This window comes from Cervus elaphus, chromosome 12 (assembly GCF_910594005.1).
Source record: "Cervus elaphus chromosome 12, mCerEla1.1, whole genome shotgun sequence".
Lineage (NCBI taxonomy): Eukaryota > Metazoa > Chordata > Mammalia > Artiodactyla > Cervidae > Cervus > Cervus elaphus.
Genome location: NC_057826.1, coordinates 31,346,585 through 31,373,892, shown reverse-complemented (window position 1 = coordinate 31,373,892; position 27,308 = coordinate 31,346,585). Strand labels below are relative to the sequence as shown.

General features: G+C 39.6%; 2 protein-coding genes and 1 long non-coding RNA gene across 8 annotated transcripts in view; 2 read left to right on the top strand and 1 right to left on the bottom strand.

Moving 5' to 3' along the window:
* The window catches only part of ARID4A (AT-rich interaction domain 4A), a 58,532-nt gene extending 55,880 nt beyond the window's left edge, over nucleotides 1–2,652 (top strand). For all 3 annotated transcript variants that reach the window (XM_043919343.1, XM_043919341.1, XM_043919342.1), the window contains exon 24: nucleotides 780–2,652. In XM_043919343.1, the coding sequence (XP_043775278.1) occupies nucleotides 780–883 (104 nt within the window). In that variant the 3' untranslated portion in view covers nucleotides 884–2,652. The remainder of the gene's footprint in view (nucleotides 1–779) is intronic.
* LOC122704540 overlaps nucleotides 1–14,014 on the bottom strand; it is a 17,284-nt gene extending 3,270 nt beyond the window's left edge. The window contains exon 1 of the long non-coding RNA XR_006343883.1: nucleotides 13,891–14,014. This is a non-coding gene — a long non-coding RNA (uncharacterized LOC122704540). The remainder of the gene's footprint in view (nucleotides 1–13,890) is intronic.
* Nucleotides 13,903–27,308, top strand: part of TOMM20L (translocase of outer mitochondrial membrane 20 like) — a 20,528-nt gene continuing 7,122 nt past the window's right edge. For 2 of the 4 annotated variants that reach the window (XM_043919349.1, XM_043919348.1), the window contains exons 1-3: nucleotides 13,903–14,242; nucleotides 21,840–21,921; nucleotides 26,377–26,519. In XM_043919349.1, the coding sequence (XP_043775284.1) occupies nucleotides 14,024–14,242; nucleotides 21,840–21,921; nucleotides 26,377–26,519 (444 nt within the window). In that variant the 5' untranslated portion in view covers nucleotides 13,903–14,023. Of the gene's footprint in view, nucleotides 14,243–14,419; nucleotides 14,464–21,839; nucleotides 21,922–26,376; nucleotides 27,167–27,308 lie in introns of those variants that run through there. The other 2 variants (XM_043919350.1, XM_043919345.1) reach the window with 2 other exon arrangements.

The window sequence follows — 27,308 nt, the reverse complement described above, 5'->3', positions numbered from 1 at the left end:
TAGCATACATATTGGAGTTTGTAGTAATGAGTTAAATATATTGACAGTACACACACTGAGGGAGGTCCACCTAAATAAAAATTAAAACTTCAAGTAAAATAGGAATAATTGGGCAAAGATTGGCAAAAGGTAGAGCTCTGCAAAGAAGTATAAACTAAAAAATGGCAAAGCAGCTGATGCATAGAATAGTGATCTTTAATCCATGCTTCTGGAGCATTTTGCTCCATTTGGGCACTTTTTCTAGTCACTCAGCCACAGTTCCATCCTGATCCCATGATTCTGATAACCTGATCTAGATTGCTGCTCTTTGCTTATGAGACTCTTGTGTCCATCAGGTATATTGGGACAGGATAAAGATAGGAAGCCAATGGTTAGCTGGTTACAAGAAATTTTCTAGGATGAGGGAATTCTTTTAGGGTCCTATAACCCAGAAAAAGGCAGGAATTTGCTGCAGTGAAAACTTATCTCAGGGTGATCTTGTTTCTGATTTGGGGACAAGGTGGTTTTCTTTCAGGGATCTTTCAAGTAGGAATTTAAGAGTTTATACCTAGTCTTTATATTTTATGGTGCCTTTTTTGAACTCAGTTACTTAGTGATTAGAGACTGATTCTACTCAGTTAAGCCAAACAAAATTTTTGCTGTTGTTAATTCCTTCATGCACCATTTGAGAGGACTATAATGGAAGTGAATAATGTTAAGAATTTATTTCTAATTTGCCAGTGGTTGGGTATCTGTGTGTGATAGTTTTCCAGTCTAATGTAGCTTGTTTGATTCCACAGTGTCTCATGCTGGAGCCTCCATGTCATCTGCTTCATCAGACACTGGAATGAGTCCCTCTTCATCATCTCCCCCACAAAACGTACTTGCTGTAGAATGCAGGTGATAAATGTTTTCTCTGCCTTCCCAGCAGTTTGCTGCCATGGACATAAATCCCCAAACCCTGAAATACAACCACAGAAAGCACTCAACTGGTTTGACATTGCTAAGTATATCCTGTACACTTTTCAAGGCTGGATTTTATCTGCTCCCTTTCTCTTTTCTTTTTTTCTGTTGCAAAAAATAAGCTGATTAGTAACTGAAGTTTAGGCAGCCTGCCATATTTGTCATAATTTTTCCTTTATAATTTTTTTTCATTTTTTTCTTGTGAAGATAGAAAAAGGGCACTTAGCAAATTTGAAATTGTATAATAAAGCTTTCAGGTGTTACAGAAATCATAGACAAGCAAGTGCACATGATAAACATCAAAATATTATCCAGCTAAATAGTTACTGCTGCACTTTCACTGAGATGTATTTGAACACTTGGTGAGTAGGGGGTTTATGTTGTGTTTTTTTTAATTGTTGTTGGTTTTATTATTTTTGTGGAAGCACTTGCTATTTAGAACTGCCAAAGTATATGTTCAGCAGTGTGCCCAGGTTTAAGGTGTAAATGGGACAAAATAAATTGTGAAAGGAAGTGTAGTTGACTGAAAACTACAGTTGTAATAAGTCTTCCACTTTTTATAGGATTTTTGAGCACACAATTATGCAAATATTTTAATGTTTATTAATGTTTACAGTGGAATTGTGAATAAGTTTTCAGTGGACTATCTTATCCCTTGACAAAAATATTTTGTCTTTTTTCTATGTAATTTCAGAGTTTTTATTTTGTTACAAAAAAACAAAAATGAAATATATAACAACAATGAAGTTATTTAACAAGATTTCTAAAGCTGAAAATTTTGTGTAAAATAAGGTATTATCTTGCAACTTGTTAAATATATTTATTCAGACATTGGATGTTGTATTTTTATGTATTTTTTAAAATATTAATAAAATTGAAAAAAAGAAAATTCTAGGTTAATTCACTCTTCAAATGACAATAGCTCTCAGCTGTCCCTTTTACAGGAGGTTGCATCCAGCGGCTTTGCCTGTATTGAAGGGAATCTGTCTCAGTCCTTCAAACAGTGTAGAACTATATAAATGGGCATCTGGATCATTAAAGTATGTCCTTGTTTAGAAACTTTGGCAGTCCTAGTATTTAAACCATTTTGAGGATCAAATTTTTGGTTGCCCTTAAGATATTTTGTCACAGTTTTTATGTTTGCTATACTGCCGAATAAATTTATATCTCCCAAAGTTGAGATGCGACAACTAAGTAAAGCAATTATGTATGCTTTGTTTGTGAATTGTTTCACAGACTGATACATTTTGTAAATAATTCTTCCAAAATCATGTATTTAAAGCATTTTTGCCATATACATTATGTAAAAAGGTGATTTTTTAAAATCAGTTTTTAAATTCATGTTTGTACATTGAAAGGGGTTTTTTTTAAACCTCCTTTTCTGTGTTTAATATGCTGTAGAGTAATAACCTAGATGCTCTAGACTGTATATCAGGATCTGATTTACAAGAACAAAGTCAGAGCCAAACACTAGTGATGGCATAGCATTACTGAAATCATTGTTTCTTAATTTCATTTTACCACATTGTGAACTTGTGATTCAGATTCCTTCCATTTTCGCAGAGAATTAAAAACAAAAAAGTACTCTTGTAAAATGCACTTTTCTGTCTTTTCTTTGCAAAGCAGAAGTATTTCAATGTAAAATAAAAATGGAGCTCAGTGGGCAGTATTAATAAAGGCCATGTTTTAAACATAGGCTTTATATTTTCAGTTTTCATTTAAGTGATTGTTTTTTTTCTCCCTAAGTGCCAGTAACTCACAGTTGGAAAATCAGACTTCACAAAACAAAGCATATTCAATATATTCTATATATTCTTCAGTCTCTACAATTAAATATTTCTAGTACTTAGTTATAAAAATCTTAAAACTGTGTCATTCTAATACAGTTGGAACCAAGAGGCAACCTTACATTCATACATTAGATATTTTAATGATTTATCAGCTTGAATATTGTCCTTTCTAATCAATATAAATCTGGTAATGAAGTGTTGAGACCTTGCTCCAGAGAGCAAAATTATATATTCACTGAATGGGTACATGAACACTGTTAAAATCCTTTTATTGGGGCCAGTGGCCGGAAAGTACTATGAAAGTAATTGAATTTGGAAAGAGTATTGATGAGGTATTAAATTCAAACATTCACCATATTTTGAGATTAGCTAACCTTTGAGTAGATAGCTCTTCTATATGACTAAAAAAAAAAAAAAATAAAGGTACTCTTTAATATCTAAAATGAAAGGTGCTATCTATAAAATCAACTTTTTTGAAGATTATGGAGATTTGTTTTAATATCCAGGTGTGCTTTTACTGTAAAATTTCTGGTTTTCCTGTTCTTCACTAAGATATTTGTACTTAGCACATACATGCTCTGTCTTCTACAGAATTACTTTAAATTGGAAATCTTTATGCACTGTGCTGTTAATTTCTTTATATACCTTTCTTATAAGCCCTGTAGTGTAACATAGCTATCAGCATCATGTAAGCATTTTGAAGCTCTGAATTTAATCACACATAAAAACAATTATTTGAATTCATTCATCAGCAATTTACTGGGAATCTTTGATGTCCCAGGCATTGTGCTAAGGCCCAGGAGACAAAACAGTGAACGTGACAGAAAAAGGCCCCGGTATTTGTGGACTGCGTAATCTAATGAGCTCTATGTTAAACAGTTACGCTAGGTAATTCTTATCTATTGGCCTGATTATCATATGAAGTTATGGTGTGCCATGAGAAAAATGATAGAGTTCAACTAGTGTGAAGGCAAAGGTGGTCTGGGGAGGCTTTGCAGAGAAAGCAAACTGAGCCCCAGTGAGGATTATAAATTGGTTAGACAAATAGGAGGAGAAATATGGCAAGTAAAATGCTCAGGCACATTGAGGAGAAGGTGGTGGTAAGAGAACAGAGCTGAGGCAAAAAGGGGCAGGAGCCAGGTCAAGCAGAGGTATTTAGGCACTGCCCAAGTCTTATATTCTTCCCCATCTCTGCCTCTTGCTTCTGTTCCCCCACCACTCTTATCCCTACATATTCAGAACTATTTTAAGAGCCACTTTTCCAGGAAGCCTTTGCTGACTTCTTAACCACGCCCAGAATATCACTCTCCTTTATACTCGTATAACATGTTCAGTCTTTAATATTTTCTTGACATCTTGTACATTACATTTGTTTATGCATGTGTCTTTCTACCTTACTAGATGTGTAGTTCCCTAAGTACTCCTCAGTCACAGGGGTATCCCACTAAGTGCCTGGTCCAGCACCTAAAATGTAGTAAAATGGTCAAAACTATGTTTACTTCAATTAAGATTTGAATTGCCATTGTATTTTTACTAATGATGCTTATGCACAAAGTCAGACATTTTAAAGTTGTCTTTGGTGTTCCTTTCATAAAGTGATTTAAAAATAATATTTGAAAAGTGTAAAACTTGACCAGCAGTCTAATCTCCAAAAAAATACCCTTAAGCTGATGAGTTCTTTTTCCTCTTCTCCTTGTTTCTTCTTCCTTTTCCATTACTCTCCTGTAGTTACAGGTTTTTATCCCATTACAGGAAAACTACCATATGTCATAGCATTCATCATTAGTGAATACTGAAAGATTTTAAACACAATAAGAAGAGCAGTGTTTCTAATTTTGGAATTTGTAATTAACATAATTATGAAGTCATCTTCATTCTATAATTTGTACCACACAAAATTCACCTTGAAAAGTTCTACTTTTGAAAAACTTAAGAAACTTCCATGTAGATACAATAAATGAGTACTCTACATAATAAGTAACTGGATTTCTTCTCCAGGCTGTTAAATTAAATAAGACAATCTGAGTCAAATCATTTTTTAGTATATCTCATGGGCTTCCCTAGTGGCTCAGTCCATAAAGGAATCGCCTGCAGTGTGGGAGACCTGGGTTCAATCCCTGGGTTGGGAATATCCTCTGGAGAAGGGCATGGCAACCCACTCCAGTATTCTTGCCTGGAGAATCCCTATGGACAGAGGAGCCTGGCAGGCTGCAGTCCATGGGGTTGTAAAGAGTTGGACATGACTTAGCGACTACACACAGCACACGTAAAAATTATGTTTATCTGAAATTCAAATGAACAGTTTTGGTGATGCAGTCATTATCTCCACAATTAGCCCTATAATAGAGCTAGTTTAAGGCAGTTATGAACACAGACTTAACTGGTAGTATTCCTTTGATTGGACACCTTTCCCATCAATAGCTAACTGCTCTTAGAAATTCTCTTTGATCCTTATCCAAACCTCGACTCAAAAACCTAGCCTAAATCTAACTGCATTAAAATTAAAAACTTCTCTAGGAGAAGACTGAATAATTATGAATAAAGCCACTATAAATATTTGAATACAGGTTTTTGAGCATAAGTTTTCATTTCTCTTGGGTAAGCATCTAAGAGTAAGTTTTGTATGACTGTACCATTTTGCATTTCCACCAGCAATGCACAAATTTCAGTTGCACTAAATCCTTGCCAGTACTGGATATTGTCAAGTGTTTTTGTTTTTTAGCAGTTCTAATAGTTGTGATATTTAGAAAGATCAAGTGATTTGCCCATCTTCAGCTTATAAATCCTATTAAGGAGAATTTCAGACCCCATAAGTTCTCCTTAACCATACCAGGTGTTGGGGTGGATGCAGAAGAATTCAAACTCTTACACCCTGCTATTAAGAATACAAAATGGTACAACTACTTTGGAAAAATTTCAACAATTTATTAAAAATTTAAACATATGACCCAGCCATTCCATTCTTAGAAACCAAGAGAAATGAAAGCATGTCCGTACAAAGTAACAAAAACTTGAAATAACCCAAATATCTATCAGCTGGTGGATGGATTAATAAATTATTGCATATCCATACAATGGAAAACAGCTCAGCAATGAAATAGATGAGACAGGTAACAAATAGTTGACTCAATTAAGCTGAGTGAAAGAAGCCAGTCAGCAAACAATACACACTTTATGATTCATTCTAGAAAATACATATTAATTTATAGTGACAAGCAAACCACTGGGTTCTTAGAAACTTTGTAGGGGCTATGGAGTGGGAGAGATGGGAGGAAGAGATTACAAAGGGGCCAAGGAGACATCCGGTGGTTATGGCTGTATTCATTATCTTCCTTGTTAAAATGATTTCATGGGTGTACACATATGTGAAAATTAATGAAAGTGTATCCTTTAAATGTGTGCAGGCTGAACATAAAACAATCTTCTAAAGCATAGGAACATGCAAACCCAAACCCAAGGTCTGTGGTTGGCTAGTTCAGAACTCAGGTTAATCAAGTTGGTGATTTTTTTTTTAGCCTGGTGAAAGTAAGGAGAGATTTGTGCTTTTTCCCATCAAAATATGTTATGACCCTTTTGAGGTTCCTTCATCTGACCAGAAATCTTAAGATCTTCCTGCTAACACAGGTAAAATAGGCCCAGTATATCATTTCTCAATGTTGAGTATAAACAGAAATCCTATTTTTCATTATTTACCTAAGCTAATTTATGTAACCTTTTCCTCTAATAGCTGAACATTTCTCAAATACCTTTTTGAAATACTGATGCTATTAAATTGAAAATTTTACTGTTAACAACTTTGAGTAGTCACTCCTGAATTAAGATTTTCTGTGATCTTCATTTCTTGTTATTAGACTTTATACTGTCATCCTGTATAAGTTGCTAGTTTAATAGAGAATCCTGCCTTATAGTTTCATTACACTTTCTGATTCACTGTGTCTTTAGCTTCCATCTGTTTTCTCCATTGTCTCAAGGTTTCTTCCCTCTACAGTGCCAGTCACCTGCCTCCCCTCTCTCTAACCTCATTTTGGAATGCATTGTCAAGCATTTAACCTGGCCTCTGGCAATTTTGCTGAGTTAACATATTATTAGTAATAAACGACATAAGTAAGAGGTAAGGAAATGGGTAATGTCTAAAAGAGAGTAATAATATTAAAAGGGCTTAACATGCAGAAATCAGTGGGTTTTTTTTAATTCACTGGTTCGTTTAACAAACATCAATAGACTGCTTCCTGTATACCACATTTTCTTTAGTGGAGTATGATTTTAGCACAATAGACTCAATTTGCCAGTAATGGGCTTCAAAAATGAAGAACTACCTTTAAAATTGATAAGCCTCTAGTCAGGCTGATTAGAAAGGAAATAGAATAGAGAAGACACAAATCACCAATATCAGGAATGAGAAAGTGGCATTGCTGCAGACTGTCTATAGCTATTATAGGGATAATAGAGGAATACTATTAATATCTCTATGCTAATAACAACTCAGGTGAAATGGAAAAATTAAAAGACATAAATTACCTAAATTCACTTAATAAATATATAACCGGATTAACACTATTATCAAATGGAATTAATGTTAAAAACCTTCCCACAAAGTGAAACTCAAGATCCAGCTTTACTGTGAATTGTACCAAATATTTAAGGAATACATAATATTAAAACTAAGACAGACATAATACGAATTCATCATACTCTTGCAAAAACTGAGGATGGAAAAAAAAAAAAAAAACTGAGGATGAAAGAATGCTGCAGATGGACTCTATGAGCCCAGCTGTCCTCTAACGTCAAAACTAGACATTTCAAGAAAGGAAAACTAAAGACCAATATCCTTCTGAACATATATGCAAAAATTCTAAACAAAATTTCAGCAAATAAAATCCAAAAACATATTAAAATGAAAATAGAACATGAGTCAGGGTTTATCTTAGGAATGTATGGTTGATTTGATATTCAAAAATTAATATAATTCAGATTAGTAACAAATTAAAAAAGAGAAACCATCAGATGCAGAAAAGGCATCTGACAAAACCCAACATCCATTCCTTAACAGACAGAATAGAGGGCAACTTCCTCAACCTGATAAAGACATCTATCAAAAGTCTACAGTTAATATACTTAATGATGAAAGAAAAAGAAGTCATAGACATTCAAACTGGTGAGTTTAGCAAGAATGCAGGATGCAAGATTAACAGATGAAAATCAATTGTATTTCTACATTGTTACTATTGTTTAGCTGCTAAGTCATGCCAGACTCTTTTGTGACAGCATTGACTGTAGCCCTCCAGGCTCCTCTGTCTTTGGTATTTCCCCGGGGCAAGAATACTAGAGTGGGTTGCCATTTCCTTCTACAGGGGATCTTCCTGACCCAGGGATCAAACCTGGGTCTCCTGCATTGGCAGGCAGATTCTTCACTACTAAGCCACCAGGGAAGCTCTATTAATAGGTATTAGCAGTAAATAGTCACAACAGACTGATTCCAAATAGGAAAAGGAGTACATCAAGGCTGTATATTGTCACCCTGCTTATTTAACTTAGGCAGAATATATCATGAGAAATGCTGGGCTGGAAGAAGCAAGCTGGAATCAAGATTACTGGGAGAAATATCAATAACCTCAGATATGCAGATGACACCACACTTATAGCAGAAAGTGAAGAACTAAAGAGCCTCTTGATGAAAGTGAAAGAGGAGAGTGAAAAAGTTGGCTTAAAGCTCAACATTCAGAAAACAAAGATCATGGCATCCGGTCCCATCACTTTATGGCAAACAGATGGGGAAACAGTGTCAGACTTTATTTTGGGGGGCTCCAAAATCACTGCAGATGGTGATTGCAGCCATGAAATTAAAAGATGGTTACTCCTTGGAAGGAAAGTTATGACCAACCTAGACAGCATATTAAAAAGCAGAGACATTACTTTGCCAACAAAGGTCCGTCTAGTCAAGGCTATGGTTTTTCCAGTAGTCACATATAGATGTGAGAGTTGGGCTATAAAGAAAGCTGAGTGCCGAAGAATCGATGCTTTTGAACTGTGGTGTTGGAGATGCCTCTTGAGAGTGCCTTGGACTGCAAGGAGATCAAACCAGTCCATCCTAAAGGAAATCAGTCCTGAATATTCATTGGAAGGACTGATGCTGAAGCTGAAACTCCAATACTTTGGCCACCTGATGCGAAGAGCTGACTCATTTGCAAAGACCCTGATGCTGGGAAAGATTAAGGGCAGGAGAAGGGGACGACAGAGGATGAGATGGTTGGATGGCATTACCAACTCAATGGACATGGGTTTGGGTAGACTCCAGCAGTTGGTGATGGACAGGGAGGTCTGGCATGCTGTGGTTCATGGGGTTGCAAAGAGTCAGACATAACTGAGCAACTGAAGTGAATCAGAAATTGAAATTGTAAAAATATCATTTACAATAGCATAAAAACATGAAACATGTTAAAATAAATCTGACAAAGGATGGGAAAGACTTAAAACTACAAAGAATTGCGGAGATAAAAAGACTAAGTACAGTTTTGTTAAAGAAATGGTGCTGAACAATAGGACATCCATATGCAGAAAGAATGAACATATACCAAAACTCAGAATGGATCACAAAACCTAAAATGAGCACTTTAAAAAAAAAATCAGGAGAAAATCTTTGTGACCTTGTGCCTATCTGGGTTAGGTAAAGATTTCTTAAATACAACACCAAAAGCACAATCCATAAAGGAATATGTTGATGAACTGGACTTCATTAAATTTAAACTTGGCTCTTTAAAAGATTGAAAGAATAATTATTTTGTTAAAAGAATAAAAAGGCAAGAAACAAACTGGGAGAAAAATTTGCAAAGCATTTTTCAGATAAAGGACTTGTATCAGACTATAGAAAGAATTGTAAAAACTCAACAGTCAAAAAGGCAAATAATGCAATTTAAAAAGACTAAATAAAAAGTTAAAAATAAATAAAAAGACTAAATATTAACGAAAAAAAAAGACTAAATATTTGAAAACACACTTCTCCAAAGAACACACAGGAATATCAAAGAAGCACATATAAATGGTGTTCATCAAGAGAATGAGAAGACAAGCTATAGACTGGAGGAAATATGCAAAAGAGATACCTGATAAAAGACTATGTCTTAGTCTGTTTGGACTGCTATAACAAAAATAAACTGGGTCACTAATAAACTAACATTTATTTCCTATGGTTCCAGAGGCTGGGGATTCTAAGATCAAGCTGCCAGCAAGGTTCAGTGAAAGCCTCCTGGAATAGAAAGGGATCGGTTGCTCTGTGGGCCTATTATAAGGGCTCTAAGTCCAATCATGAGAGCACCCATCCTCATGACCTAATCACCTCCCAAAAGCCCCACCTCCTAATACCATCATTAGGGATCAGGATTTTAACACAAGACTTTTGGGTGGACACAAATATTCAGATCATAGCAGACATATCGAAAATATACAAAGAATTCTTAAAACTGAACAATAAGAAAACAGATTTGAAAATGTGCCAAAGCCCTTAACAGACACAATCACTGAAGAAAATATACAGATGGCAAATATGCACATGAAAAGATGCTCCACATGACATGTGGAAAAATGTATATTTTCACCTGCTTATTTAACTTATATGCAGAGTACATCATGCGAAATGCTGGGCTGGATGAAGCACAAGCTGGAATCAAGGTTGCCGGGAGAAATACCAACAACCTCAGATATGCAGATAATACCACTCTAATGGCAGAAAGCAAAGAGGAACTAAAGAGCCTCTTGATGAAGGTGAAAGAGGAAAGTGAAAAAGCTGCTTTAAAACTCACCATTCATAAAGCTAAGATCCTGCCATCCAGTCCTATCATTTCATGGCAAATAGATGGGGAAAATGTGGAAACAGTGGCAGATTTTATTTTCCCGGGCTCTAAAATCACTGCAGATGGTGACTGCAGCCATGTAATTAAAAGACGCTCCTTTGAAGAAAAGCTATGACAAACCTAGATAGCATATTAAAAAGCAGAGACATTACTTTGCCAACAAAGGTCCATATAGTCATAGTTATGGTTTTTCCAGTAGTCACATATAGATGTGAGAGTTGGGCTATAAAGAAAGCTGAGTGCCGAAGAATCGATGCTTTTGAACTGTGGTGTTGGAGATGCCTCTTGAGAGTGCCTTGGACTGCAGGAGATCAAACCAGTCCATCCTAAAGGAAATCAGTCCTGAATATTCATTGGAAAGACTGATGCTGAAGCTGAAACTCCCAATACTTTGGCCACCTGATGTGTAGAACTGACTCATTTGAAAAGACCCTGATGCTGGGAAAGATTGAAGGCAGGAGGAGAAGGGGATGACAGAGGTTGAGATGGTTGGATGTTCATCACCAACTCGATGAACATGAGTTTGAGCAAGCTCCAGGAGTTGGTGATGGACAGGGAAGCCTGGTGTGCTGCAGTCCATGGGGTCACAAAGAGTCAGACACGAGTGACTGAACTGAACTAAGTGAAGTGCTAGTCTTTTTTTTTTTAACTTTGGCCACACTGCATCGGGATCTTAGTTCCCCAATCAGGATCTGAGCCCTGGCCACAGCAGTGAAAGCACTGATTCTTAACAACTAGACACTCTGACAGTTTTATTTGTAATAGCCCCAGACTGGAAAAAAATCCACATATCCATCAACAGTTGAATGGTTAGAGAAACTGTAGTATATGCACAAATCAAATACTATTTACCAATAAAAATGAACCATTGATAACACAACATGGGTGATCTCAAAATCATGCTGACTGAAAGAAACCAGGCAATATACATGGGGAACATATTGTATGATTCCATATAGCATTATCGCTGGAAAAACATGGATTTGAACTGCTTGGGTTCACTTACATGTATTTTTCTCAATAGTAAATGCTTCAGTACTACATGATCTGAGGATGTGGAACTATGGATCCAGAGGGCAAACTGTAAGTTATACAACGTTCGACTGTGCAGAGAACTGGCACCTCTGACCCTCACGCTGTTCAAGGGTCAGCCGTATATAATAATCTAGAAAATGCAAACTATAGTGACAAAGCAGAGGATGATGGGGGAAGCAGGGAAGGATGAGTGGAAGAACAGATTTAAAAAAGGGAACCAAAGAAACTTTTGGGGCTGATGGATATGATTATTTTGATTTTGGTGATGGTTGGGTGGATGCATGCATATGTCAAAATGCATCAAACTGTATACTTCAAATATGTGGAATTTATTCTATATCAATTATAACCTCAATAAAGCTGTTTAAAAAAAGATCAATCATCCATTATAGAACCATACTTTGGGGACAATTATTAACACTATCTCAATTTGGAAAAAGCTATACTGGAATTCTTTATCACCAAATTAGCAAGAGTGATGTCTATGTTTGAGAAGAAAAATCTACCCATACCATAGAGACTTGCTTGAAAAATTTTCAGTTACTTTACAGCATGGTTTCTGAGGCAATTCAACTTCAGTGAGCTGTTTATTCCTATTTGCCTTAATAGTTCTCCTACCTTGACATGTCACTGTTTACTTTATCCCTGAACACCCAGCTGGGCTTCCCAGGTGGTGGTAGGGGTAAAGAACCTGCCTGCCAATGCAGGACACATAAGAGACGTGCGTTTGATCCCCAGATCCAGAAGATCCCCTGGAGGAGGACATGGCAACCCATTCCAATATTCACATTGATAGAGGAGCCTGGTGCGCTACAGTCCCATGGGGTCACAAAGAGTCAGACAGGACTTAAGTGACTTAGCACGAACACCCAGCTAGTCTCCAACAGTTTCTGTGCTGCCAGCCCTCCATGAACACAAGGATTAGCTATGAGCTCAGTGAAGGATGAAAAGGGAGACAGGGGAGAATGATTTTATTAGAAGACAAGAGCAGCCAGCCTAAAAAAGATTGTTTGGAGCTGGATTAAATCCATCACTAAGATTCTAAACTAAAAACCACTAGCAGATCACCAGTAACACTGGACGCTGATGCTACCTTATCCTCTGTGTTTATAATCAGGTTTTGACAACAGCCCAAGCTTCTAAATAGAAGACTGAGTTATTGGAAGAAACATGCAGAACATGACTAACACTTGCTAACTTTTAACTAGTGAGGGCACGGGCTGCTTCTTAGCCCCAATGGAAGTCACAGCAGAGATGACCACCTTGCTGTGCACATAATAGTAACATCAGTAAACCATGAGTAGCAGTTGAATAACCAACCAAACAAAAGAAGAAAAAGCTGGGTTTTACCTAGATTATGCCTTCTCTTTGGCTTAGTGTAAAAATCAAAACTTGCTATTTGGGATAAAGTCTTACCTCCTTTTTGCTATGTCTTCTGAATAAGGCAAGTATTAGAAAAGCATCTAGGCTAGTTAAGTGCCATGGATCTCTCAGAGTTGATGCTGCTCTGGAACCTTTCGCTGTCAGGTCCGGCCCAGACCAGCAAATTACTAACGTTTCAGACGGTAAAGAATCTGCCTGCAATGGCGGGAGATCCAGGTTTGATCCCCGGGTGGGGAAGATTCCCTGGAGAAGGGAATGGCTACCCACTCCAGTATTCTTGCCTGGAGAATCCCATGGACAGAGAAGCCTGGTGGGCGACAGTCCATGGGGTCACAAAGAGTCGGACACGACTGAACGACTTCACTTTCACTTTTCACTTTCATGCACTGGAGAAGGAAATGGCAACCCACTCCAGTGTTCTTGCCTGGAGAATCCCAGGGACGGGGGAGCCTAGTGGGCTGCCGTCTATGGGGTCGCAGAGTCAGACACGACTGAAGCGACTTAGCAGCAGCAGCAGAGCAATTTTCACAAGCTTTTTCTAGGCTAAACTTATTCTTGTTGTTGCTGTTAGTATTATTATCACCTCAACACGCTTCTTTGCTCCTGCCGTTGAGCTAAGGTGGTTGGGTACTGTAGACGGCTGGGTTCCCTCGGGTGACAAAGCAGACGCGGCTGGGGAGTACGGACTAGGGACCAGGTGTTCTGTGGGCAGTACTCTGAACTAAGAGATGACCAGAGTTTTGGCTCAAATGTGCAGTTTAGGGAACCATAGGAGGATCAGTTCCCTCAGATAACCGGATTCCCGCATACTGCGATTTGCCTTGGATGGGTGTCTGAGGTGGAATAGTGGTGCGCGTTTGGGCAAAGGGTTCAGAATTTGGAGTGTGACCGACCTGGATTGGAACAGAGCTCCACCACTCCGTACTGTGAGAATCCCACAAGCGTCCTCTCAGACCCTCGATTTCCTTCGTCGACGCGCCGCTCCTCACGCCCGCGGCCCAGCGCACAGGAAGCCCCGAGGCCGGCATGGGCGCCGCGCCGACGCTTCCTGGGCCGGCCGGCTCCCCGCGCTCGCTGGCCCGCGCCCAACGCTCGGTCCGTGGGACGCCCGCGGCCGGATGCCCTGCGTCCGCACGGTCCTCGGCCTCCTGGCGGCCTGTGGCGCCATCGCCTTCCTCGGCTACTGCATCTACTTCGACCGGAGCCGGCGTGCTGACCCCGCGTTCAAGCGCCGCCTACGGGAGAGTGAGTGAGACGCCGGCGGAGGCGCGACGGGCCAGGCGGAGCGGGCGGCGGTGGGGCTGACCGGGCCCCCGGGGCGAGGCCGGGCCGCGGGGGCCGCCGCCGCCGCCTAGGGGCCCGGCGGGCGCACGCCGGCATCTGGAGGGCTCACGACCAGCACGTGCCACGTTGTGTTTGCAGAAAGAAGAGCCCAGCAGCGAAAAGCTGAGGGACGGGGCGCCCAGGTGAAGTGCTTTAGCGACGCCGAGGTGGCGTTACAGTGAGTAACTTCCCGCCGGTGCAGGTAGCGGCTCGGCCTCAGGGTCCCTGGCGGCTTCCTGAGCAGCCATTTCCCAGTGTCTCGATGCCTGCCCGCACCCCGCTTCCGCTCGGCCAGTGTTTAGCTTTTATTGTCCGACATCAGGAGGGAGGAAGGAAGAACCACCTGGGGTCGTGAAAAGGCGGTTATATCGTGGTAGGAAAAGGCACTTCGTTTAGTTTTTTAAAAAGAGGAAAGATGAGCCTTTGCCCTTCCTGAGCCGTGCGCGTGCGCAGTCGCTCGCTCGGTCCTGAGCCACACCAGACACTTAAGAGACCCAGGTCTGCCCGCAGGGTATGGTGCTGTACCGCCCACTCCTGTTCTACGGGGCCTTTCTTCTAGCTCAGAAACAGGATGTATCCTCTTTTTCTCCAAAATGGAATTTGATCAATCGTTTTGAAGGATAATCAAAATTATCTTGGTGATTGGTCCAACTTAACCAATTCACTTCATTTCTCAAACAGAGCGTTCTTGGGCTGTTCTGTGAAAGTTTCATTCGGTTGATGCTCATTCGCTGCTGCTGCTGCTGCTGCTAAGTCGTGTCCGACTCTGTGTGACCCCACAAACGGCAGCCCACCAGCCCTCCTCTGTCCCTGGGAGTCTCCAGGCAGGAATACTGGAGTGGTTGCCATTTCCTTCTCCAATGCATGCATGCATGCTAAGTCGCTTCAGTCGTGTCTGACTCTGTGTGACCCCATGGACGGCAGCCATTCTCCCATTCCCTGGTGACTCAGTAGTAAAGAATCCGCCTGCCAATGCAGGAGACCTGGATTCAATCCCTGGGTGGGGAAGATCCTCTGGAGAAGGAAATGGCAACCCACTCCAGTATTTTTGCCTGGAGAACCCCATGGACAGAGGAGCCTGGCAGGCTACAGTTGCAGGAGTCCGAGGTGACTTAGTGACTAAACGACAACAACAGGAGCACAGAGGAGGCAGAGGATCACTTTCAGGGCATGGTTATCATGGAGGTGTTCTGCTTACCTATTGCTGCTTTCACCTTAGAGCTTAAAACTTTATCTTATTTTGCTCCTGAATCTTCAGTTTGAGTCGGGCAGGTGGGGATATCACATTTTTGCTCCACTCAGCTTCAGCCAGGTTAGCCCCAGGGCTACCTTCTGAGTCTTTTGAAGGCTTACTCCCACACATATTGGGCAGTTATGCTGGCTGGCCACTTAGCTGGGACGGTTGCACGGAACACCTACACAGGTCCTCTCCTTGTGGCATGGTCTTCCTCACAGTATGGTGGAAGGGTTGTACTGGGTAAGCAAGTGTGTAATATATTTGTGTGTGTGTGTGTGTTGATAACGGTTGACCCTTGAACAGCAAGCAGTTGGGGCAGCAACCCTTCTCTCTGTCAAAAATCTGAATACAACTTGATAGTTGGCCCTCTGTATTAGAAGTTCCAAATCTGAGGATTCAACCAACAGCAGATTCTGTAGCACAGTAGCACTGTTTATTGAGGAAAAAAAACCAACACATATAAGTGGACCTGGGCAGTTAAAACCCATGTTGTTCAAGGGTCAGTTGTATATATGTATTTATTTATACGTATATTTGAGAGCAAACATGGAGCCTGCCAGGTGGTGCCAGTTCTGCCTCATTGAGACCCACTCAGTTTTGAAGGGAGAGGAAATGGACTCCAGCTCTTGTTAGAGGAGGCTAGGTTTTGGAAGTGCAAGCAGATCTGGGAATATTGCTGTGGCTGTTTTTGGAACATGCAGTTCTTCACGGAAGACTTTGGGGGTGGCAGATCCCTCTATTCAGTAAATGTTTGACAAAGAAAGGAGTCACAGTTGGGGATGGTGGGAGGTGAGGTTGGAGAGCTAATTAAGGGCCCTGCATTTTGGAAGGCTTTGAAGACCAAGTTAAGAAATTCAGATTCAATGGGGGAAATTACTAAAGATTTTTGAGCAGGAATTGTTTTTAAAATAAGGGGAGGAAAAAAACCTTTTTATGTTAGATCAGGCAGGAGTGTGCTAGATGGATTGATGAAAAGGAAAGTTATTGCAGCAGTTCAGGTAAGAGGTAATCAAAATCGTGAACTGTAGTGGTGTCAGTGGCAATTGGTGATGAGAGATGTGAGATAAAACTTTGCAGAAAGAATAGGTAGTTCATGTTCGCTGATGAAAGGGTAGTGGAGAGCAGGAGACACAGATTTCTGGGGATTCAAAATGGAGTCTCATAGAGAAAAAGGTACAGTTGACAAAGAAAGTAGGAGAGGGAGTATTCAAGGCTGGGCGTGAGAGAGGAGATGCTTTCTCTGGGGCAGAGCCTGGGTCAATTCCACGTCCCTCTCCTTTGACTGCCCTTATACATGGTTGAAGTTAGTGTTTGTTGGTGTGATTATTTGATTAATGCTTTCTATTTATTAGAATCAACTCCACCAGGGCAGACCTTGTCTGTGTTTTTACTCTCCGCTGTCTCCCCAGTGCCTAGAACAGTGTCCAGTATATTGTAGGCACCCAACAAATATTTGTTGAATATTGTTGTTTATTGTTCAGTTCAGTCGCTCAGTCGTGTCCGACTGACTCTTTGCGGCCCCATGGACTGCAGCATGCCAGGCCTCCCTGTCCATCACCTACTCCCGGAGTTTACTCAAACTCATGTCCGTCGAGTCAGTGATGCCATCCAACCATCTCATTCTCTGTCGTCCCTTTCTCCAGCCTTCAATCTTTCCCAGCATCAGGGTCTTTTCAAATGAGTCAGCTCTTCACATCAGGTGGCCAAAGTATTGGAGTTTCAGCTTCAACATCAGTCCTTCCAGTGAATACTGAGGACTGATCTCCTTTAGGATGGGCTGGTTAGATCTCCTTGCTGTCCAAGGGACTCTCAAGAGTCTTCTCCAACACCACAGTTCAAAACCATCAGGTCTTCAGCATCAGCTTTCTTTATAGTCCAACTCATGTCCATACATGACTACTGGAAAAACCACAGCCTTGACTACATGGACCTTTGTTGGCCAAGTAATGTCTCTGCTTTTTAAAATGCTATCTAGTTTGGTCAGAACTTTTCTTCCAAGGAATAGGCATCTTTTAATTTCATGGCTGCAGTCACCATCTGCAGTGATTTTGGAGCCCCCAAAAATAAAGTCTGCCACTGTTTCCCATCTACTTGCCATGAAGTGATGGGACCGGATGCCATGGTTATTGTAGGCAGAGAGAAACAGCTTGTGCAGAGACACAGACCTTGAAATTGCAATATTTAAAGTGTTGTGGCCAAAGAGATAGCTGAGTGGTAGTTTGGTGTCTTATTGTGGAAGTCTTTGATGCCAAATTTAAAAGTTTTGAGATTTTTCTGTTGTGGTGGATAACCAGTGATGGTGACTTTATTTCAGGAAATGGATGCAATTATTTCTTTTTGAAGTATGGGGTGGAGGAGGGAAGTCAAAGACTGGAAAATCAGTGGCAGTCCAGGAGGGAAATGATAAAGATCTGTTTATGTCAAGTGAGGAAGAGGCAGAAGCAGTTTTCAAACGTTCTTTTATATAATCCTCATTACTGTTGTAGCCACGCGTTCCGGGAAACAAACTCACTCAGAAGGACAATGCAGATAGTGGTGTGCAGTTTATTACACCGGCGGGCCCAAGGCAGAGTCTCCTCTTAGCCAAGGGCCCCGACCAGTTTTTGTGAAAACCTTATATACCCTAAGTGTACTTGCTCAAACCCACCTCCCCAGATACCTTGAAACTAGTCTGGACAAGGTAAAAGAGAGATACGATCAAAGTTAACCCAAGATTCATGTGTCACAAGACTAGATAAACAGTGGATGTTTATCAATAGGCCTGTGGTCATATCCCGATAAACATAATGGAATTTACCACTTTGTTCTGTTACAGAGATAATTAGCATATTCTTTTAGGCAATGGAGAGTCCAAGTACAAGTCCTGAGACTCTTTTATCTGGGGGGTCTGGTTTTCCATTGGTATGCCACTTCTATAGACACCCAGCACAAAGTTCAGAGTCCACTGGGAGGGCGACCATGCGTGTAGCCTAATGTTCGCAGCCTGGCCTAAGATGGAGTCCAACTCTGTCTGTTTCCTCCTTCATAACAACTTTGCTCTTCTGGTTTTACAGATGAATAAACTAAGGCACAGAGAGAGAGGTCTCTTCCTACTTACAGGATCTCTGTTCTTCCTCACCCCAGCCCTTTTTGTTTCCCACAGCATGGTCTGTGATTCATCTGCATTAGATTTACCTGGGGCATTTGTTAAAACGGGCTTCCCTGGTGGCTCAGAGGTTAAAGCTTCTGCTTCCAATGTGGGAGACCTGGGTTCGATCCCTGGGTTGGGAAGATCCCCTGGAGAAGGAAATGGTAACCCACTCCAGTATTCTTGCCTGGAAAATCCCATGGATGGAGGAGCCTGGTAGGCTATAGTCCACGGGGCCTGACCCAAGCACCAGCCATTGTGATTTAGGAGGTCAGAGGTAGCCCAGTGGTTTATGCCGGTAGTAATTCTCAGACTTCAGAATTTAGGAGTCATCTGAGGAGCTCATTAAAAATCCAGGTTCCTGAGCTCTACTCAGGGAAATTGATTTGGTAGGTCTGGGTGGAGCCCAAGAAAACTACAGTTTTAATGGCTCCTTAAACCCATCCTTGGTGAAACACTGATCTCAGATTCTGCATATCCCTCATCCCCCTGGAAGCTCCTTCTCTTCTCACTGATAGGTGAACTCAGATCTCTAGGCCGGGGGCCCCAGATTGTGCCTGCCTGCCAGACTCTGTAGCCTTCATGTTCTGTCGGCACCTCTGCTTTGTGTGTTGAGAAGTAAATTCATCATCTCGTCCCTTGCCAGTGTTCCCTCTCCTGCTTCCCTGTGATGCTGATATCGCTCTCTGTTGTGACCACGCTCAAATGTCAGCCTCATCTTCCACAGTCAACCCCCAATTCTTATTTTTCTGTTTTCTGTCTCATACTCTGGGCTTAGCAGTAAAGAATCTGCCTGCTGTGCAGGAGATGGGGTTCCATCTCCTGGTTGGGAAGATCCCCTGGAGAAGGAAATGGCAACTCACTCCAGTATTCTTGTCTGGGCAATGCCATGGACAGAGGAGGCTGGCAGGCTATAGTCCATGGGGTCACAAGAGTTGGACACGACTCAGCCACTAAACCCACAACCATCTCATCCTCTTTTCCCTTTGTGTTTCCATTGCTCCTTCACTACTTCAGGCTTTTATTACCTTTTACCCAGAATATTATGATAATTTCCTAACTTGTCTTACTACCTCTTATGCTGTGAGAGTAAATTCCTTCTAATCTGCAGCTCTGTAATGTAGCTCCCTACTCTGCAGATGAAAGATGAACCCACTTAGCTTTGCACCATGGACCTGGCACCATGGGTGCCTTCTGTATAGATAGCCTTCCTTTCCTAGGAATTAGACATAATATATGGAAAGCTTTCAGTCCACAGCTGGGCTTCAGTAATTGGTATTTATCATTGTTGCTTCATTCACCGTAAGATCACTTGATATTTTCCCTGCAATTTTGTGTCAATTGTACTTTTTTTTTTTAATTAGACCACTCAGTCAGGATTTCTTCTTTAAAATATTTAATTTTTTGGCTGCACTGGGTCTTTGTTACTGCATGTGGGCTTTCTCTGGTTGCCAGGAGCAGAGAGCTACTCTTCGTTGCAGTGTGAGGGCTTCTGTTGCAGTGGCTTCTCTCGCTGCAGAGACAGGCTCTAGGCATGCAGGCTTCGGGAGTTGTGGTGCACAGGCTTAGTTGCCCCGCAGCATGTGGAATCTTCTTGGACCAGGGCTTGAACCTGTGTCCCCTGCATTGACAGGAGGATTCTTAACCACTGGACCACCAGGGAAGTCCACTTGTACTCTTTGTTCATCAGACTTTCGCTGAGCTTCTCCACATCTCAAATGCCATCTTTTCTGAGGAACTTTCCCTGGTCTCCCAACCAAATGGAATGTGTTAATATTTTGAGCCTCAGAAGACACTGGATTTTGTTGTCGATGTGTTACTGATCTTAGGCATACTTATTTTTTCTCTTGGTTAGACTCTGGGCTCCGTGGGGATGGGCATACGAGTCTAGATCTACTTCTCTCTCTAGCTCTCCCTAGAGTGTCCTGCTCTTGTTCACTAAATATTTCTTAAATGAAATTTGTGATTGTTACTGATCATCAGCATGTCTGCGGATAAAAGCTTAAAATATGACCTCATCTGCTGGTTCATCCTATTTAAAAAAGAGACTTCTTGGGGAAGACAAACACAAAAACCCTCCGGATATAAAAGACTGAAGCTGAAGTGACTGTGGAGTGGATACTTTGAGCATGGTTTGCCCACTTTAGCTTTAAAGACAGCTCTTCGCTTAGTACCAGTGATGATCCTATCTGTGAACCTGGTCACTTTCTTGAAACAGGCTGTAGCAAACCATAGCATCCTTCTGAATATCACCAATTGCCCTGTCAACCCCCACCATGCCCTTTGCTAAATCAACAAGCAGCGTTAATACTGTAAGCAAGAGAATAGGTTTGCAACGTACAAAGCAAGCTACCTTTGTTAAAGTTGATTACAGTGGATTTCTCCTATGTGTACTTAGCAAGCTGGGTAAAATATGAAGTTGTTATAAGCATCGTAACCAAACTTGAATATGCCATGTTTTTCTTTTTTTTTTCTTTTAGGAGGGTGGGGTTCAACTTTTTTACCATTATAACCAGAGCTAAATTAAGAAATTACCCTAGTCTACTGACTTTATTTCTCAGAGTTGTTAGATCTAAATGACAATATAACTCATGAAAATATATGGAAAAGTACAAAAGCTGATGTAAGATGGTAATCAGGGTATCAAAGGATTAGCGTAACTGAAGAATAAAACTGGCCGCGCTGCAGCCTGGCAGACAGTGGGTGTGCTGGTTTAACAAGGTGTCATCTAGGAAGGCCATCAAATGTGCATGGTGACAAGTCACAGCCACCGTCTGCCATGTTTTTTGGCTTTTTTTTTTAGTTGCCTGAAATCATAACTCCATTTTAGGAAATTATTTTAAATATAAAGAGCAACTGCATTTGTCATACTCTGCATTTAGAGACTAGATTCAAGATGTGCTTTTAAAATACAAGTTAGCCTGCCAGGCTCCTCTGTTCATGGCATTTCCCAGGCAAGAATACTGGAGTGGGTTACCATTTCCTTCTCCAGGGGATCTTCTGAACCCAGGGGTCGAACTCGAGTCTTCTGCATCAGGCAGGCATTGGCAGGTGGATTCTTCACTGCTGAGCCACGAGAGAAGCCCTCAGTTTTGACTAGTAACCATATACCTTACATTTGTTACTTATTGTTAAATATTCTGTGACTCTTTTAGTTGTGGGATCCAGCAAAAAATGAAAAATTACAAGAATTTTTTCTGCAAGAGGTACGGATGGGCGAACTTTGGTTGTCCAGAGGTAAGAGTGTAAACATACTTTTGTAAGCAGTTATTTATGATAACTGATGTTTGAGAAATATTTATGGATTGATATTTTTATGTCAAAAAACTTAACTAGCTAGATGTGTTAACCAGCTTGCTTCAGTTAAAGAGAAACTGTCCCAGCATTTTCACTTCATTGCTGCCCAACTCCACTCTGTTAGAGTCTGTATTCAAGTTCATGTTGCAGTCTTGGAAGTGGGCAGAGAGAAAAGCAAAGCCAAATACAAGAACACCTTACTTACTATCAGATAAAATTCTAAGTAAATGAGTTTTCTAAATGACTAAATGTTGTATGAATCTAAATGTAAAAAAAAAAATTAACTTCTTTATAAGAATTTTCCTGCCTAAGCATATTCTTAATAAAATAATTACTTACTTTGATGATAAAATTATTATGAGTGACCATTCAGTGTAATGATACCTGTGGGGTACCTTGCACTTACTGAACATGAAATGTATTTTGAATTATGACTTATCCCCACATACACCAAGATAGATTTGAGAAACTTCACAATGTTGTCAGGTAAAATGATGGTAGATAATACAAGTATTTTATAAACATTGTATATAGTAATGTCTTTACTGTGGTGTTTAACGCTAGAAAGAAAAATTGTTTTGAGGCTTCTTATGTAAAGCATAAATGATATTATTGGATGAATGAGTACCACACCCATTTATGTCTTTTTTTCATGTGTTGCAAATTCCCATGCATATCACAGTGCCTACAGCTATTTCTGCTTATCTTTTTTGTCATTTTTGGAGACTTTTTTTCACTCTGCATTTAGAGGGTAACATCCTCCAGGATTTATAAAAGCAAAAAGTAAGTCAAAATCCTGGAAAACTCAAAGCAATATCCAAGAATATTTTTTAATCCAATGTTTTAAATGTTTTAATCCAATGACTTAAATGTTTTAAGAAATGAAAAAGCCATTCAAAGGCATTGCATATTAATCATTATAATTTGAAATTTCAGTACTTTTATTCAGTACAAATATTTTCTTTTAGGTATTATTATAAATGGACTAAAAAGTCTGTTAACTGTTAGCGACAAAATGAATAGTTAGAGCTGACTTAAATGACGTAAATAGGAGTTATTTTACACAAGGTAATGAAACATAAGCTTTAAGGACTTTCATTTCCAAGGGCCTCTTTGAAGGTTCTGGGAAGGTTCCTGCCAATCTTGTATTCTTAATTTCATATTCTTTTTCTTAAAAGGCCCCCCCCCCAAAAAAAGGGCCCCAGATTACATAAACTAGGGGTCACACAAATCTGATGAATCCCTAGATACTCCTTTGATATACAGACAATTAAAATACAAAGAACCTTTCACCTTTAACATTTTTTGAGTTCAGTTCAGTTGCTCAGTTGAGTCCGACTGTTTGCGACCCCATGAATTGCAGCACGCTAGGCCTCCCTGTCCATCACCAACTCCCGGAGTTTACTCAAACCCATGTTCAACCAGTCGGTGATGCCATCCAGCCATCTCATCCTCTGTCGTCCCCTTCTCCTCCTGCCCCCAATCCCTCCCAGCATCAGGGTCTTTTCCAGTGAGTCAGCTCTTCACATGAGGTAGCCAAAGTATTGGAGTTTCAACTTCAGCATCAGTCCTTCCAATGAACACCCAGGACTGATCTTCTTCAGGATGGACTGGTTGGATCTCCTTGCAGTCCAGGGGACTCTCAAGAGTCTTCGCCAATACCACAGTTCAAAAGCATCAATTCTTCAGCCCTCAGCTTTCTTCACAGTCCAACTCTCACATCCACACATGACCACTGGAAAAACCATAGCCTTGACTAGATGGACCTTTGTTGACAAAGTAATGTCTCTGCTTTTTAATATGCTGTCTAGGTTGGTCATAACTTTCCTTCCAAGGGGTAAGCGTCTTAATTTCATGGCTGCAATCACCATCTGCAGTGATTTTGGAGCCCAGAAAAATAAAGTCTGACACTGTTTCCACTGTTTCCCCATCTATTTGCCATGAAGTGATGGGACCAGATGCCATGATCTTAGTTTTCTGAATGTTAAGCTTTAAGCCAACTTTTTCACTCCTCTTTCACTTTCATCAAGAGGCTTTTTAGTTCCTCCTCACTTGCTGCCATAAGTGTGGTGTCATCTGCATATCTGAGGTTGATATTTCTCCCAGCAATCTTGATTCCAGCTTGTGCTTCCCCCAGCCTAGCATTTCTCATGATGTACTCTGCATATAAGTTAAATAAGCAGGGTGACAATATACAGCCTTGATGTACTCCTTTTCCTATTTGGAACCAGTCTGTTGTTCCGTGTCCAGTTTTTTTGAGTTAGGACTGTATAAATATGGATAGGAAAATGATGAATTATAAATCAAAAGAAAAATAATTTTATTTTTTTTATTTACTTTAAGAGCTATCATGTAATAGTTAGATATAGAGGTGAATATTACAAATATTGAGATGATGACAGAAGTTGCAAACCTGAGTTTTTAAATTTTTCTCTCCAGGACGATAACATTATTTCTGTGAGCCGCTAAAATAATTAGCACTTTTAGGGTTATATACTTCTACTATATTTCTAAAATTCTCATTGGTTGCTTATTCTTTAAATCCCCACCAAACCCAAAACCAATTAAACAAGAATCTCTGGGGTAGGACCAAGTATCGATTTTTTTTTTATTGAAGTCTCGTTGGTTTACAATGTTGTGTTACTTTCAAGCGTACAGCACAGTGGTTCAGTGATACATGTATTCTTTTTCAGATTTTTTCTCTTATAGGGTTTTTGAGTATAGTTCCCTACAGTTCCCTTATTGGTTATCTATTTTGTATTTAGCAGTGTGTATAAGTTAATCTCAAACTTCTAATTTGTCTCTTGCCATTGGTTACCATAACTTTGGTTTCTGTTTCAGTGTATTTGTTTTGTAAATAAGTTCGTTTGTGTCATTTTTTTAGATTCCATGTTAGTGATATGATAGTGTATTTGTCTTTCTGTCTGACTTAGTTCACTTAGTATGATAATCTCTGGGTCCATCCATGTCACTGCAAGTGGCATTATTTTGTTTCGTTTTTATGGCTGAGTAGTATTCCATTGTTTATGTGTACCACATCTTATTTATCATTCATCTGTTGATGGACATTTAGTTTGCTTCCATGTCTTGGTAAATAATGCTGTAGTGAACAATGGGGTCCATGTATCTTTTCATATTATGGTTTTCTCCAGATATATCTAAATTATTATTCTTTAAACTTCCCTAGGATTATTACAACACACTGGTTGAGAAACACTGTTCTAATGCAATAATTTTTCAGCCAATTTTCTGTAATGTTTCCTCCAGTCATTTCTGCCACCACTGCCAACCCAGTTTTCACTTTGCAGTGAAATTGCAACCCCGTTTTACTTTGCAGACAGGTAGTTCTATAACCGTCTCGTTGTGTTTATGTCTATGTAACCAGAGGGACCAAAATTTTTAATAATTTTAATTAACCAATTTTTAATAGAGCCAAAAATTTGAATAGAAACTTCTGATTAGCTAATTTGATTGGATTTAATCGTTGGTTGACCTAATTAACCAAATTGATTAGGTTTTGGGGTTATGTTAGCTCCATCAACTTAAGAGCAGTCACTATTGCTTTTTCTTTCAAGGGTTTGATACAAAATGTTTCCTAGTTATATTAAATATGTCAAAATTTCAACTTCTGTTATTACATAACATGTGAAGGAGAGGCAGCACACTGTAGTCTCAAGGCTCAGAAAATTAGGTGCTATTACTAATTCTGGCATTAATTAGCTTTGAAACCTTAAATTATTTCACTGTTCTTTGCCTGATTTTCCTAAAACGAGGTAGTGAGACTAAGTGATTACATGTTTTAATTTAAAGTCCTATCATTAATTTCTACTCTTCACAAATTTTCATTCTTATTTTATAGCCAGTCATCCTGAAACTCATCTGTCTTCCCCTAGATACATAATTCATGGTAATACTAAATTGTGTTTCAGCTCTTTAATAATACGGTCTATTTTGTAAAAGTCTCATTTAGTTAGGACATCAAGATGTTTCATCTGTAATATTTCATCAACCACATAGGTAAAGATAACTCATATCACTAATGACAGACACCAGCCTTTTTAAAATAAACTCAATATTCCCTCTTGCATATCCAAATTGCATAACATGAACATTTCCAATTCAAGAGTGCACTTTTAAATGGTAATTTGGGTCAGAAAGTTATTCACACTGCAGCCTGATCATAGTGAATCTAAAAGGCAGCTCAACATTCCCCTGTTTATACTATTTATTCTTTTTGAGACTTGTTCATAGTCTTTAGTTTGAGATGCTTTTGTAGTTTTAATGCTTGGTGCTTTCTTGAATATTTGTAGAATATATGTAGAATATAGAATATACTTTATTCTAGAATGTAGAATACACTTTAAAATCCTGCTCTAAACTTACCCATCTATTTAGGAGAGCATCAAATGGGGGTTGAACATCTCAGCAATGCCCTTTTGGTGTGTGGGCAACCACAGGAACTTCTGAAAGTTTTCAAACACACACTTCCTCCCAAGGTATTTGAGATGCTATTGCACAAAATTCCCCTTATTTGCCAGGTAAGCACATATTTACCTTTGTTAAATGAACACTATAAATAACCATGTTGGGCTTGATTAGATAAAAATAGCAAAGTATGTGTATGAATGACCCCAAGTTTTAAATGAGTAACATCTCTGAATTTGTGTTTGCTTTTCTTAAGATGAAACAAGTTTCTTCTTTCATGTTCCTTTGACTATGATGGATTGTATATTTTGTTGAGTATTATACATGTTTCAACATTTCAACTTTAAAGTTAACATTGTTTATCTTTGTACTTTCAAAGACATCCCTGTTATTGACTGACTGCAGTGTCAACAGAGGCCTATAAGTGGTATTCTTAGATAAATGACCTAATGGCCTATAGAATGAATATAGAAAACTGTAAATTATCAAAGCAGAATAATACTTCTACTTTCCAATATGACAAAACACAGAAATCACTTTGGTAAATTTAAACATACAGGCTAGTTAGTATTCTCTTAATTACAAGTTTATATTTGTAAATGGACTGATAACTATTAAACAATTGGCTTACGAATTAATTTCATTTGATGATAAACTGCTGTGTGTACTTATACATCGATTAGAATTTCCTGCAAATGCTTGGAATTGTTTGGCTCTAAGACGCTACTTTAACTTTGGTTTACTTTTTATTACAATTGATGACATGCAGTAGCTGAGAATATAATATATACTGTTGGTCTGACTTGGAATCATTCATGGTGGATTCTCAGCTTTTAAACAAAATGCAAAGCAACAGTCTCCACTAAAGCACAATAATCAACTCTTAAACATTCCCAAGCTGG